Source organism: Rhododendron vialii, chromosome 11a (assembly GCF_030253575.1).
Source record: "Rhododendron vialii isolate Sample 1 chromosome 11a, ASM3025357v1".
NCBI lineage: Eukaryota > Viridiplantae > Streptophyta > Magnoliopsida > Ericales > Ericaceae > Rhododendron > Rhododendron vialii.
This window is the reverse complement of record NC_080567.1, coordinates 22,465,590-22,479,932: the sequence shown is the minus strand read 5'-3', so window position 1 is coordinate 22,479,932 and position 14,343 is coordinate 22,465,590. Positions and strand designations below refer to the sequence as shown.

The 14,343-nt window shown below is 38.8% G+C and overlaps 2 protein-coding genes across 2 annotated transcripts; both read left to right on the top strand.

Moving 5' to 3' along the window:
* Positions 1 to 2,536: 2,536 nt before the first annotated feature.
* On the top strand, positions 2,537 to 5,725 carry LOC131307552 (uncharacterized). Its single transcript, XM_058334106.1, has 4 exons — positions 2,537 to 2,711; positions 4,105 to 4,695; positions 4,883 to 5,074; positions 5,187 to 5,725. The coding sequence occupies exons 2-4, from the start codon at positions 4,115 to 4,117 to the stop codon at positions 5,584 to 5,586; spliced, it is 1,173 nt and encodes a 390-aa protein (XP_058190089.1). The 5' UTR covers positions 2,537 to 2,711; positions 4,105 to 4,114; the 3' UTR covers positions 5,587 to 5,725.
* Positions 5,681 to 11,232, top strand: LOC131307551 (uncharacterized). Its single transcript, XM_058334105.1, has 5 exons — positions 5,681 to 5,821; positions 5,924 to 6,496; positions 9,725 to 9,811; positions 9,895 to 10,032; positions 10,104 to 11,232. The coding sequence occupies exons 1-5, from the start codon at positions 5,681 to 5,683 to the stop codon at positions 10,896 to 10,898; spliced, it is 1,734 nt and encodes a 577-aa protein (XP_058190088.1). The 3' UTR covers positions 10,899 to 11,232.
* Positions 11,233 to 14,343: the final 3,111 nt, after the last annotated feature.

The window sequence follows — 14,343 nt, the reverse complement described above, 5'->3', positions numbered from 1 at the left end:
TTTATGTTTGAAAATATTTTCACATGATGACTACTATTATTTTCTTTGGTGCCAAGAGAATATTGTTATTGTTACATTTGGGCGGAATCAAACTTTATGTGTTATTTTTTGGTAGAAAAACACGAGTAGTGATCGAGATAGGAGTGCGTGGTTTGATTTTGGAATACTTGTGTCAGCTAACTTTTTCAATGAAAAATGTTAGTTTAAGTCTATTTTGGGGATTTCAGTCTGTTGGAGATGCTCAAAGGAGCAGGAAACATGAGAGAACGAAAGGATGAAAGGTCAACTATGGATTCTTTTGCCCTCTATTTCTACAAGGAGCTTGGTCACCTATCGATGTGCTCTGGATGGGTATTTGAGATACTTTTTTTCTTTTTCTTTTTCTATTTTGTACTGAAGGTATTTTGAGATGCTGGCAAGTCCATAAACTTCCCATGTGTCCATAGGAAATCAGGCTGGTGTTGCGCCTAGGCAATGATGTTTGCATCCCTGCATCTCCAAACTAGTTTGACTCTCCCAGTCTCCCTTCTGGAATAAAAGCTATGAAGAGCGAGCTTTCATCCTTCAAATATCTCGGTCACCAACAAGTGTTTTCTTCGATGTAGTTCAGTAGATAGCAGTCGCACAAGCAGCTTGTCTTGTTTGATTTTTCCAGTATATAGTTGTGCGCTCTTTGCTTGAAAAATGGAATTCTAACACAAAACGAATTTGTTTTCATATGATGGATAAATTGTCCATTTTTGTTTCCTAGGGGATAATACAATTACCACTATGTTGATTGAAAAAAAATCCACAACAGCTTCAATGTGGTTTCACTCCTGCTGCAGTTTCTGTGCACCAATGCTCACGATTTGCTGTTTCCAGTTGTAAATCAGAACGCCGTGCCTTTGAGTCTGTGATCATCGTCTACGTGTTCTAAAACGTGACCTTGGATCTTGTGATCTTTTCAATACTTCCTTGGAACCCGTAACAGCAATTCACTGAAGAAATGCATTGTGAGGGCCAACTGAAGTTACACGTTTCTCTTGACCGTATATCAAACAGTCTGCCCCCCTTTCTCTTGTTAAGAAAACAACACACGAGCTCCGGTTTTACTTGTGTTCTCTACTGATGCTTGCAAACTTGCTGGTTTTGAGGCACCAGAGTGTGGTTTTGTCTTTACCAGCTTAAACTACTACAGTTCCGTTTTTTGTTTGGTGGAGATTTGCATGATTTTGGTTGTATATAGTTCAAAGTGAAGTTATCCAGATGACAAATGTGCATCCATCCATGACCTGATGATAATGCATTATACCCTTCTATGTTACCCTTATTTCCCCCCTTAGCTTAGAAGATGGTCTCTTCGCATAATGCAATACCCTCCCACAAGAATTAAAATGAATGACTTCTTTACTATCTGAGGTTGTACCGCAAAGAAACGCCCTCGTAATCTTAGCCATTCAAAGGTGTTTTAATGGTCTACATTCGTTTAAAGAATCTTCTCGGAAAGAATCTACGGGAAGAGTCTTTTAACAAATCTGGATCACTTTTTGTCGAGATGCAAGATTGAGATGCAATTGTAGAGGTTTTTCTGTAGTCCAACCGCCAAGCCCAATTAAATTTCTAGAAGACATTCAAGTTACGGGAAGAGTCATTTGATCGTCGTTGTTTTTCTTGCATTCACAATTTTGTTTTAAGATTTCGACAATTGATAGTTCAATACTGTAGTTTTAGATTTTATAATAATATGTTTTCAAATAAGCATAAGAGAATTCATCAATCACTAGCAAATAGTTCTAATTAGCAAATATTTTCGTTTGGTTTTATTCTATAGAGATTTGGTGATAGGTAGGTCACCATAGAGATTTTGTAAAGCCCAAAAGTCCAGCACTACAATTTCAAAACCCGTTAAGTCCAATCGCTTAACATACTATGAGAAACCATGCTTGGTGAGATGGTTTGCTCATGTCTCCTCTCCGTGAAACCAAAGTTTGAGTTCATGAGGGGCGGAATTTGGGATTTCAGGACTTCTGAGCTCTTTTGTTGACTAATTTTCTACTAACTCCCACTAATTATAAAATATATGGCAAAAAAAAAAAAAAAAAACATAACGTAACAATTGACAAAAACACCCCCATCAAATGTAATAGGACAAAAACGATTTAATTCAAATTCAGTAGAAAGACGTAGGGTAGGTTTGGATTGAAAAGTTAAGTAACTTATTTTTTTGTCTTTATTTGAATTTTTTTTTTTGCATTTGTTTGTTTGGCGTTAAATTTTTGTAATTTATTGATTCTTTTTGACGAGAGAAATTGAAAAAATAAATTTTTTTATGGAAACTTGTAATTTTTTAAATAAAGACAAATAAGTCAATAATGCAACCTTTTTTTTAATTTTTTTTGTATTTTTTAAAAAATTAAAAATTTTAATTAAAATTTTATACTTTTCTAATTCTTATCGTCGATACGAATTAATAAGTCGACCTAAAACTAACCATTGTGAATTTTTTTTTAAATAAAAAAATAAAAAAAAGTTAAAACTATTTCACTTCATGAAGCCAAATCCACCCGTAGGAAGACAGAACGACAGAGAGAAACGGGAGAGACACAGAGCAGATTAGCGTCGTCGTTGCCTTCGTCCCTGTTGCCTTCGTCTCTGTCTTCGTTACCGACCTCGCTGTTTTGTGGTTGGCTTAGTCGTCATCAACATCATCTTCTCGTCTTCACGAACTGGTAAGTGTGGGGTTTTATAGTCTATTTCTACAGCTTTGGGTTGGATTAGGTTTTTTGTTGTATTCTGTTGCCACTGATTATGATTTGGTTAGGGTACGTTGGTTAGCGTTTTGAGTCCATTGGTTAGGGTTTTGTACTCTATATTTGTTTGTTAAACAATGTGGTTATGAGTCTAGCGTTTTTGTAGTCCATTTGCAGTGTGTTCATAGAAGGGCGGGCCTGGCGCAATGGTAAAAGTTGCTCCGTTGTGACTTGGAGGTCACACAGGCTCTCTGCTTGTAGGGTTAAGGCTGCGTACATCAATCCTTCCCCAGACCCCGCAATGGCGGGAGCTTCGTGCACTGGGTTTGACATTTTTTTTATTTGCAGTGTGTTCATAGCGATTAGGGGTTTGTTAGCATTTTGTAGTCCATTTATATTGTCTTTGTACTGATTAGGGTTTCATTTTGTTCTCTGGGCAAAATCAGTGCTCTGGATTTTGTTTGTTTAAAAGATTTGGTTATCTGGAATATGTGTATTCTGATTTGTTTGCTTAGTTATTGTAGTCTGTTTTAACAGTTGTGGTTATCTGGGTATATATAGTGTACAGGAAATGACAACCAAAAAAAAACATGTAAAGAATTGGTAGAAGTCCATGAAGCTCGGCCAATAAAACTTATTTTGCCTTCACAGAGGATGAGAATGAAGCAGTCACCACTAAAAAGGACAACGCAACCAAGTCCAAAAAAGGCAGAGCAAAAGAAGGCTTCCTCTCCCCCTAAAAAACAGACAACTTTGATGAAAGCATCCGCTGAAAATGTTCAGAGTCCAAGAAAGAGAACAAGAACAAATGAGGAAGAGGAAGAACACAAAGATGAGCAGGGTCCGACAAATATTTCTAATTAGCAAATAGTTCATTGGTTAGGGTACGTTGGTTAGCGTTTTGAGTCCATTTGTTAGGGTTTTGTACTCTATATTTGTTTGTTAAACAATGTGGTTATGAGTCTAGCGTTTTTGTAGTCCATTTGCAGTGTGTTCATAGAAGGGCGGGCCTGGCGCAACGGTAAAAGTTGCTCCATTGTGATTTGGAGGTCACACAGCCTCTCTACTTGTAGGGGTAAGGCTGCGTACATCAATCCTTCCCCAGATCCCGCAATGGCAGGAGCTTCGTGCACTGGGTTTGCCATTTTTTTATTTGCAGTGTGTTCATACCGATTAGGGGTTTGTTAGCATTTTGTAGTCAATTTATAGTGTCTTCGTACTGATTAGGGTTTCATTTTGTTCTTTGGGCAAAATCAGTGCTTTGATTTTTGTTTGTTTAAAAGATGTGGTTATCTGGAATATGTGTATTCTGATTTGTTTGCTTAGTTATTGTAGTCTGTTTTAACAGTTGTGGTTATCTGCTTATATATAGTGTACAGGAAATGACAAAACCAAAAAAAACATGTAAAGAATTGGTAGAAGTCCATGAAGCTCGGCCAATAAAACTTATTTTGCCTTCACAGAAGATGAGAATGAAGCAGTCACCACTAAAAAGGACAACGCAACCAAGTCCAAAAAAGGCAGAACAAAAGAAGGCTTCCTCTCCCCCTAAAAAACAGACAACTTTGATGAAAGCATCCACTGAAAATGTTCAGAGTCCAAGAAAGAGAACAAGAACAGATGAGGAAGAGGAAGAACATAAAGATGAGCAGGGTCCGACAAAGAGAATAACAAGATCTCTTACACAAGAAGAGAGAAGGCCTCAGAAAACGAACAAGGAGTTTAAGGGAAAGGGACTTAGCCCTGTTAAAAGTTCAAAGGTGCAGAAGAAAAACAAAATACATATTCAGAAGAAACGAAAAGAAGAAGTGAAAGAAGAAGAAGAGGGAGAAGAGGAGGATAAAGAGGGAGAACATGAAGAAGAAGATGATTATGAAGAAAAAGATGATGATGATGATGATGAAAGAGAAGAAGAAGAACAGCTTCAAAAACAAACAACAAAGGGTGCCCATCCTAAATCCAGGTATGGTTATGAGTCAATCTATGATAATGTGTGTTAGAAGAGGGATAAGCTGCCTATGTGTTAGAAGATATGGTTATATGAGATAATCTACCTATATGTGTACTAATAGATATGGTTATCACTCATAATCTGCCTATATGTATACCTTTATATATCGATCAAAATCTGAAAGTGGAAACTCATGCAGGTCTAGTCAAAAGACTCAAACTCAGAATTCAAGGGTTAAGGAAGTTGGACAGAAAATGAAGTTGGAGATGAAGAAAGAGAAACTGGTGAACAAAGGGAAAATGAAAAAAAAGGTCAAGAAAGGGAAAGTGAAGAAAGGGAAGAAAACATGGAAGAAAGAGGTCAAGAAAGAGAAAGTGACTGTTCAGTATAGGTAGTCTAATATTAAAAAAATGGTGTCTATTCAATCTGTTATATCCGTGATACTGTTTTCATTAGCTGTGGAAAACAAACAACCAATCTTGTTTTGTTCAAATTTTGTGCAGATCAAATATGCAAAGTTTTGCGAAACTTGTGAAAGGCATAAAGTTCTCAAATCTCCAAAAAGAGAAGATCAGTAAAACGCCGTTTGCTAATCTTGTGTTTGGAGTGGTTGACGGGGAGTTAGATGAGGCATACTTGAGGAAAACCGATCTGGACGCTCTTTTGCTAGTACAACAATATGAAGGACGTGGAGGGAGGTTCAATCTAGGAAATAAATCAGTGAAGATAACAGCGGAAGAGTTTGCCCTTGTATTTGGCATCCAGTCTGGGCCCAACAGAATTAAACCATCAACAAAACCAAGGATGCCAAATACAGAATTTGCTAGTAAAGTTTGTCACGAGGGACAGAGGATAATGACAACATCAAGTCTGAGGACATACTTCCAGCAAAAAAAAGAGTGATGAAGCTGCAACGGATGTAGCACGTGTGCTAACCCTGTTTCTTATCGTGGCTGTGTTTCTCCCAAGCACACAATCGAGGTTGAGCTGGAGTTTCATGGAGTACGTTGAAGAATTGGAAAAGAGCACCTCCTATGCCTGGTCAACATTCTTTATGGAAGAGCTGATCAAGCAATTGAACACCAATTTTAAATCTAAAACACCACAAAAGACCGGAGGATGCATAACAGGACTCTTGGTAAAATTCTCTACCTTTTTCTCATATCAACTGTACATCTGTATACTAAGAAGATATGGTTATCTATCACCAATTTTAATTTGTATTTTTCATTGAATACAGTATTGGTTGTGTGAGCACGTACACTTGGTAAACCAAGGAGATCCAACAAACTTCCCAAGGTTCATCAAGTGGAGGCTTGGCGACCTCGGTGAGGCGTTGGTGAAAAACCCGTTGGGTGTTCTTGATTCATCGATGGTGAATGACTCCGAGTTGGAGGCAACTGATTTGGAGAAAGAGTTGCTCCAATTTGTTGAGGTGCCAGAAGATGAGGATGTGAAGTTGGAAGATCAGGAGGATACAGATACAGACGGTGATGATGCGAACCATAACGATGCAAATAAAGAGCTTCAAAAGGAAAACGAAATCCTCCGAGACGAAGTCAAGAGGTTGACAGAGGAGAATCAGCAAAAGGATGCTACAATTGCCAAGCTTCAGCAAAAAAATTTGCAGCTTGAAGACGAAACAGTTCCTGACCTTGGATTTGAAGTCAAGGTCGCACATGTTGAGAGGAATTTCATGGTGAGAGAGGTTCAAAATAAGGAAGTGGAGAACGACTTTATAGCTGGAAAACTAGAGAAAACACATGAAAGTATCCACGACTTGGCTACATATTGTATTACCCAACAATTTGAGGTACTCTAAAGTAGTAAATGGTTTTTTTGTCTTCTCTACCTTTCCATAGGAACTAGACAGATAACCTTATTATCTTTTTGCATTTTTTGGAAAACAGACAAGTGTTGCTAAAAGTAAAATAATACAGACTTTTCTTTAACAGAAAATAATTTAGTCCAAACGCACGCTTAACAGTACTCTTGTAGCACTCCCTTTATGCCTTCTTTTGTATGATCAGCTAGTTATTGGGGAAAAAGTGTATATTGGTGCTAATACATGATAATACATGCACACACGGACACAATTATCATCCATGCCTTTCCTGTCCTTTACTTACATGTTAGCTTTTTCATAGGACTTGAATCCTCAATCTCTGAAGCTTGCTCGGCATTCCTGTAAGGCAGAGTCAGCAGACCCTGTCCAAACTCCTCTCGAGAATCCACCAGTCAAGGTATATTTGGGCTGCCTTGGTAATGCTTGCATTACCTTGGCAATTACTTCTCAACACATTCCTTCCGAATTTGCCGAAGGAACCCATAGCTAGCCCAGCTCCAGCTCCCATTAGCCCTTCTACAGACTCTACAAGTCCAGAAGATTAAAATTGACGGCCAAAAAGGATGTCAATCCCGTCTGTTTCTCTTCTGTTGTAAAGGCCTCAGTTCCATATTCTTCCCCCCAATATGTGAACAAGGTAACCACTTATCTAGTACTTACCCATCCACTTTTATTATAGTTTACTTAACATTCCTCCAGTCTATCCAGACTAAAGTTCCACAGGTCTGTACAAACTCTCCCATTGGGCCCGGGCAAGAGCCTGTTAAGCCAAGCCCTCCTCTAGAAGCCACTGTAGACACCAAACAAGAAGATCCAGACTCTTTTCTTCTCTCTCTTGTAAAGAAGACTCGCTTGGCTCCTTCTGAGGCCTCAGGTGGTGCCACTACACCTGCCATCAATTGTAGAGACCCGTATTTTCGGAAATTATTTAAAGGTTAATTAATATTAGAATTTGAGAAAAATGTGAAATATGTGTTTATGAGATTTGGGGTCAATGTGATAGGATTGCTATTGAAAGGAGTGCAAGCGTGATTAGTGTACATGTTAGTATATATAGGTGTGTGTGAGAGTAGGGGATTAAAATCCCAATTCCTTCCTCTCTCTCATCTCCCGACGTCTCTCTCTCTCTCTCTCTCTTGGCTCCTCTCTCTCATTCTACCACCAAAACTCAACCTTCAATCTCAAAACCCACATATCTCGACCTTCAATCCGTCATCTACGCGTGATTCGAGCCTTGGATCGCGTGGGTTTGAGTTTGGCTTCGTTCTTGGAGGATTTCGGAGCTTTAGAGGCTAGGGTTCGTTCGTTGGCCTTGTGTTTGAAGCTTCTAACCTTAACGTAGGGATTTTTTGCTCATTCTATGTGTTTATGTGTGATTTATGTGCTTAATCGTTCCATGGATCGTTGTATTTTGTTGTTGAGCTTGCCCTTGAAAATCTGCAGAAAATCTGCTCGAACTGATCTGGTTTTGATACCCGTGCGTCTGGAACATTTTTAAGCCCTCTGGTATTGATACCATTTTGACTGGTATCGATACAAATTGCTTAGGGACAGTTTTGCAGCTTTTGTTCTAAATTCAATTATTTAGACCCCCGATCATTTCTAACACCTCTTAAACGTCATTAAACCATCCCTTAACTTGATTGCTCGATCTCCAATGACTCATTGACCGTTCCCATTCCCGAGACACTTGTTAAACGTAAACTTAGTATCGTTGTAAATGGAAGGTGTACCGTAAGGTTGTTTAGGAGTACCGTAGGCTGTGCGAGGTGTTATGATGAGTATAATTAGTAGGTGTGAGCCTGTCTAGTGATCCAAAAGGTAGTATAGTAATTCGAGTCCTCATGATTTGTCTCGTTGATCTTTCTAAATTTCTTTGGTCCTCATTCCATGAGTTCTAAGTATCGATGCTAGTGGGTAGTATGTCATAGAGTCGCCATGGGTTGGTACGTTACTTAGGGTATTGAGATATACGTAGGGGAAAGATGTGTATTTATTTAATAGTCGATGTTATGATATGGTTGATTGTTTGAAATACTTTGAATTGTGATTGTTTAGTGACCGCAAGGATTTTAACTAAACATTTAGCCTTGAACATGTAGTCCAATTCGATTTTCATATTCGGTCATACAAACTGGCTCGGTAGTGTTGAACGTCTTTTGTTTATGTGGCTGATACAGATCAGACCAATCACTTCAACTAGTGGGTTGGTTAATCAAGACCGCGTGTATCAGTCCTTACACATGACTCAGCCTGTGCTGTGTGCTATTTCGAGGCTTCAAGCCAAGTTAGGGACATTGGTATGTATGAAAATCAGGAAACACGAGACACGGACATGGACACTTGGAAAAACATTGTTTCAAAATTACGGTATAGAATGTTGAGAACACGCTGAATCGGGGGGTGGGGGGGCAGGGAATGTTTTATGGGTACATATCTTATACTCGGTTACAAGCAAAAATTTTGTTTCTGTCACATCCCTGGTAAAAATACTACATAATTGTTGGCTTTGATCAAGAAAAGGGGTTGCTCACTTGAAGCTCCTTCATTTAAATTAATCCTTAAAAGATCTAGGCCAAAGCCCTTTACATAGGCTATGAGATAAAAGACCAAACTAGACATTAGGTTGTAAGAAAATTACAAGACTACCAGAACATTAATTGAAACGATAACATATTAGCAGTTTGAAGATATAAAAACAATAAAATCCCAAAATAGTATAAAGAAGTGAGCATCAACAGAAATTTTGACCCTTATGAATTTTAAATTGTATTCTACCCCCTAACATGTCCCAGCATGCAAGTGGAGTGGTAACCCAATGGCAAGCAACTTGACTCCCATGCATTTGGTGAAGGTTCAAACCTCACCCACCCCATCCCCAATCCCCTAGGATAGAGTATCGAATGAATAAAATTGTTGGAGCGTATCGAATGAAGAAAATATAAAAAGATCAGACCTATATTGGGGCATGCGTATTTCAGAACGAACCTGATAACAGTGGCTCCGCAGCTCTTTGATAGCAGCTACAGCATCAATGAGGCTGAGAAACCCGTTTCTTTTGACTTTGAGGATACGATGAAAGACCTTTTCCCCGAAGCTCCTACCTGCAGGGTCAGACCTCTTTTGACATATGAATTGATGATATAATTTCCATACCTTTCCTGGCCTTGTACTTACATGTTAGCTTTTCCATAGGAACTGAATCCTCAACCTCTCAAGCGTGCTTGCAGTTTCCATCAAGCAGACCCTGTGCGAATTCTTCTCGAAACTCCACCTGTTGAGGTACATCTGGCTTGAACCTCACTTCGTTAACATCTGTATCACCTTAGCGGTTACTTCTGACAGATGACCTTCCTAATTTCCAGAAGGAACCTGCAGCTAGTCCAGCTCCTCTGCTCGCTTACCCTTCTACAGACCCTCCAAATACCAGATGTTTGAAAATGATGGTTACAGAGGGTGCTTCTTCTAAAATGACCTCCGTTCAATATCCTTCACCTGACAAGGTAGCCACATATCTACTTATATGCATGCTCTTTTATAAGAGTCTAATTTAACATTTTTCGAGTCTTGACAGGCTACAATCCCACAGGTCATGACCATATCTTCTACCGGGCTTGATCGACAGCTTGTTCAGGCAAGCCAGACTCCGGAAGCAACTGTAAAGGCAGATGGAGGAGAAGGTCTGGAGTCCTTCTTTGGCTCTCTTATTATGAAGACAACTACCCCAGCTGCTTCTGGGGCCTCAGGCAGTGCCACTACTTTGGCCATTGACCCTCCACCTTTGACTGCGGAGATTGAAACGGCCAAGACCACCTTCAGATCCCTCCTCCATCTGTCATTCCCCGGTATCCTTGATAGTTCAGAATCTTTAGATACCTTTGAAAAATCCCTAGACACCCTTGTCAGGTCACAAGCCTTGGGCCGTGATCTCCAGCCAGCCTTGCTGCTGTTCAAGATTGCCTTTCCCAGCCTCAGCCAGACTTATACTTCTACTAAGCAAAGCAAGGCTGAGGTTAATAAGCAACTCCAGCGAGCTGATGTTCTTAGTGCCAAATTTAAGGAAGAGCTAGAATGCTACCGGAAACTGAAGATAGAGGAAGAGGATGCCCGGGCAGAGAAGAAAGCGGTCAAGGATCAGATTTCTATGCTTCAACTTAGGCTTTCTCAACTTGATGACAATCTGAAAGATCTCTCCTCACAAAAGGAAATGCTCTACCAGACCATGGAGGTCCATCACAGTACATACGAGAAGATGGACATACACTTGTTATCTTTCACCAAGAGCAAGCTAGAGGCTGAGCTGGCTGACATCGAGAAGGCCTGGGTGAACCTTATGTCAAGATTTGGCAGCGTGCAACAGAACAGTTAATTTTGTTTTGCCATTGTGGATATGGCTTTTGGATATCAGGTAATCGGACAAGTAAAGCAGAAGCTTTTGTTGGCAGACTCTAGCGAGTCGCCACATGTCATCTTCTAACATGTTAGAATTATGGCTTAGCAAAAAAAAAAAAGCATGTTAGAATTATGCCTGTTGTAATTACCAGAATCTAAGAAACATCTCTCTCTTAGCCTTCTCCTCTTCCTCTCATGTTCTTCTTCTTCAGTTTTTCTATTTCTCCATAATCTTCTGTGTCTCTTTTTCTTGCCTCGCATGGTATGTTACTTATGTTTTTGTTTGAAAGATTGTTGGTGTTATTGTTGTTACCTTTGGGTGGAATAAAGTATTAGTATGTGCTAATTTTAGGTAGAAAAACACGAGTAGTGATCGAGATAGGAGTACGTGGTTTGAGAATACTTGTGTCAACTTAACTTCTTCACTGAAAAATGTTACTCCACTAGTTTAAGTCCCTATTTTGGGGATTTCAGTCAGTTGGAGATGCTCAATTGCTCAAACGAGCAGGAAGCGTGAGAGAACGAAAAGATGGAAGGTCAGCTATGCCATTTTGCCATCTATCGAAGTCCTACGGAACAAGATTTGGGTATGTTCTACCATATTAAACTTCACATTGGTTTCTCAATTAACAAATGAAGTGTTTTGAATAGATTTGGGTATGTTCTACCATATTAAACTTCACATTAGTTTCTCAAGAAACAAATGAAGTGTTTTGAATAGAATACAGAACCTACGATTTACGTAAAAATTACGAGAAAATGATGCAACTACAAAATAGAAGATTTTATTACCAGTCGATCGGGAAAGGGACCCGCGTGGAGCCATATGAGGTGAAAATCTCTGGAAAAGGATTTTTGTGTGTAGATTTGAGAAGCTTTAATCCAAACACCTTAATTAATCGAGGAATAAATTGGGTGTCCTTCCAACGATCTTTCCTATGGCCAGCTGATAAATTAAGAATACAAAAAAAATCGTTCAAATCTTTTTTAGAAATAGTAAGTAGAATTTTAATTCACATTTCTTGTGTACTGGTAAGCTAGTATATTTTCAGCCATTTATATTAAGGCTCTGTTTGTTTGGGCGTAAAATGTTTTCGGGTAATGTTTTACTTATTTTCCGCCGTTTGGCTAAAAAAAAAAAGGTGGAAAATATTTGAGAAACGGGGGTTTGGAGTGTTAAAGAAGCGATTCCGTATGCTTGGCGGAGAGCCTATTTAAAGTATGAACAAGTAGTAGATGTGGTACTAGCGTGTTGTGTTTTGCACAACCATCTGATGGGAGTTGATCCCAATGATCGGATAATGTGATGGGTCAATCGTCGATTCCAGACCAGACAACGAAATCCACAACGGACACAAAGACAGGAGAGAGAAGAAAGTAGAGAATGGACACGAAAAAGGAAGGTCATAGCTGATGCAATGTGGTACCAATACACTAATGGATAAATTGTTATCCTCTGATGATGGCAAAGGGATTTTATTGCTACCTTCATGTGTTTCAAGTGTTTGAGACTCTATTCTTTAGACTGTTCAAGTGTTTTCAATTCAAAATTGAGACTCTTTTTTTTAGACTGTTCAAGTGTTCTAATAATATCCAGTGCTGTTTTTTTTTCTTTTTTTCCAGATCAGTTTAGTTGAGACTGTTTTTTTAGTACTTTGTGCTCTAGTGGTTTTAGGATTATAAATTGGTTTGATGGATTAGAATTTAATCATGGAATGTGATTTGTGGAATTAGATATGAGCAAAAAAAGTGAATCCAGGGGCAAACAATTTAGGTGGTCAAAACCCATGGAGCGTGTGTTGTTGGAAGTTCTTGCGGATGAGGGAAAAATTGGGAATAGACCTAACAACACTTTTAGAATAAGCTCGTTCAATCGGGTGTCGAGTGTCATATTTGAGAAATTCAACGTTGAATGTTCATCGGATCATGTTGAACATCATCTTAGAACTTTAAAAACTGCATAGGTATAATAGCTCAACTTCGGGATAAATCTGGATTTGGATGGGATGACAACATGAAGATGATGACTGCTAGTCCAACTGTCTACACAGAACATGTTCAGGTGCCATTCTTAAGTCCTTTTACTATCTATTGGCTTGAGTTTCTAGTCTTTTTTTTCCCAACTTGTTAGTGTCTAACTTTTATTGCTTGAAAATAGGGACATCAAAGTATCTTAACAAAAAGATTGAAATGTATGATGCGATAGATAGCTTTAGTGCTGAGCAAAGATCCTGCAAAAGAGAATTTTGCTAAAACATTCAATGACGTTGACTCGAAAGCTAGGCTAGAGATTGAGCCAATACATTTGGAAGATGACATTACCATTGAAGACATCTCTAAAGACAAGAATGTTGGAAAACAATCAGCATCCTCAAGTGAAACTTCTGCCCAACCAGGGTCCAAGAGCTCATCGCAAGCGTCGTCGTGATACTTATGACGAGGAGTCGGATATCAAAACAATTTCAGAAAAGCTTGGGGAAGTTGCCGATGCAATTACTAGGTTGACATGGGATAGGCTTAATGTGCAAGCTTTTCATGATGAAGTGATGAAGATGGCGGGTTTTGATGAGGCTTTTCTAGGCTTGGCTTTTGACTTCTTGGTTGAGCATGAAAGGCTTGGGAAGACATTTATGGCGAAGAGCATTAAACTCCAAAGGATTTGGCTTGAAGATTTTAGCAGCCATCAATTTTGAAGTTCTATGACTTACCAGTTCTTGTTGCCAGTAGCATATTTTTTTGTTAAATTTTTTTATTTGTTGCAAGGCTTAATTCGCATTTCGATTCAGATAGAATCATGGACAATTCAGTTATTCAGTGATCAGGGCCGACCCTAAGTTTTCGGAAGCCTAAAGCCATAATGAAAAATGAGGCCTTTATGAATTTTGAAAACAAGCACAAAATAAACAAATTACCTTTTCCAAAACAAAATAGCACTGATCAATAAGAAAAAATCTCAAATAACCGACCATTTCAGTATTTCAAAAGCATCATCTAAATATCAATAGTCCAAAAAAGTTACCGAACTTACAATATTTTAGAGGCATCACTTAAATATCACCCGTCTTGCAGTTTTGGCAGCAAAAGTATTAATAATGTCTTCACAATCAATCTTATCCACCATCTCATGTTCAATGGATAGGAGGGATAACCCATTCAACCTTTCTTGTGACATAGTTGAGCGAAGGTAGTTCTTAATTAGCTTCAACTTTGAAAAACTTCTCTCTCTAGAAGCAACTGTAACGGGAATAGTCAATAATATTCTATAAGCGACCCACACATTTGGATAACAATCCTCCATCAATTTCAAATGATTGAGCACTTCAATTGGTTTCCTTATCTCTTTCGGTAACCTTCCTTGAAGACTTTCAATTCCGAAAACAACTCCTTTCCATCAATATCGGAAGTTTCTTCATGTTTCAAAG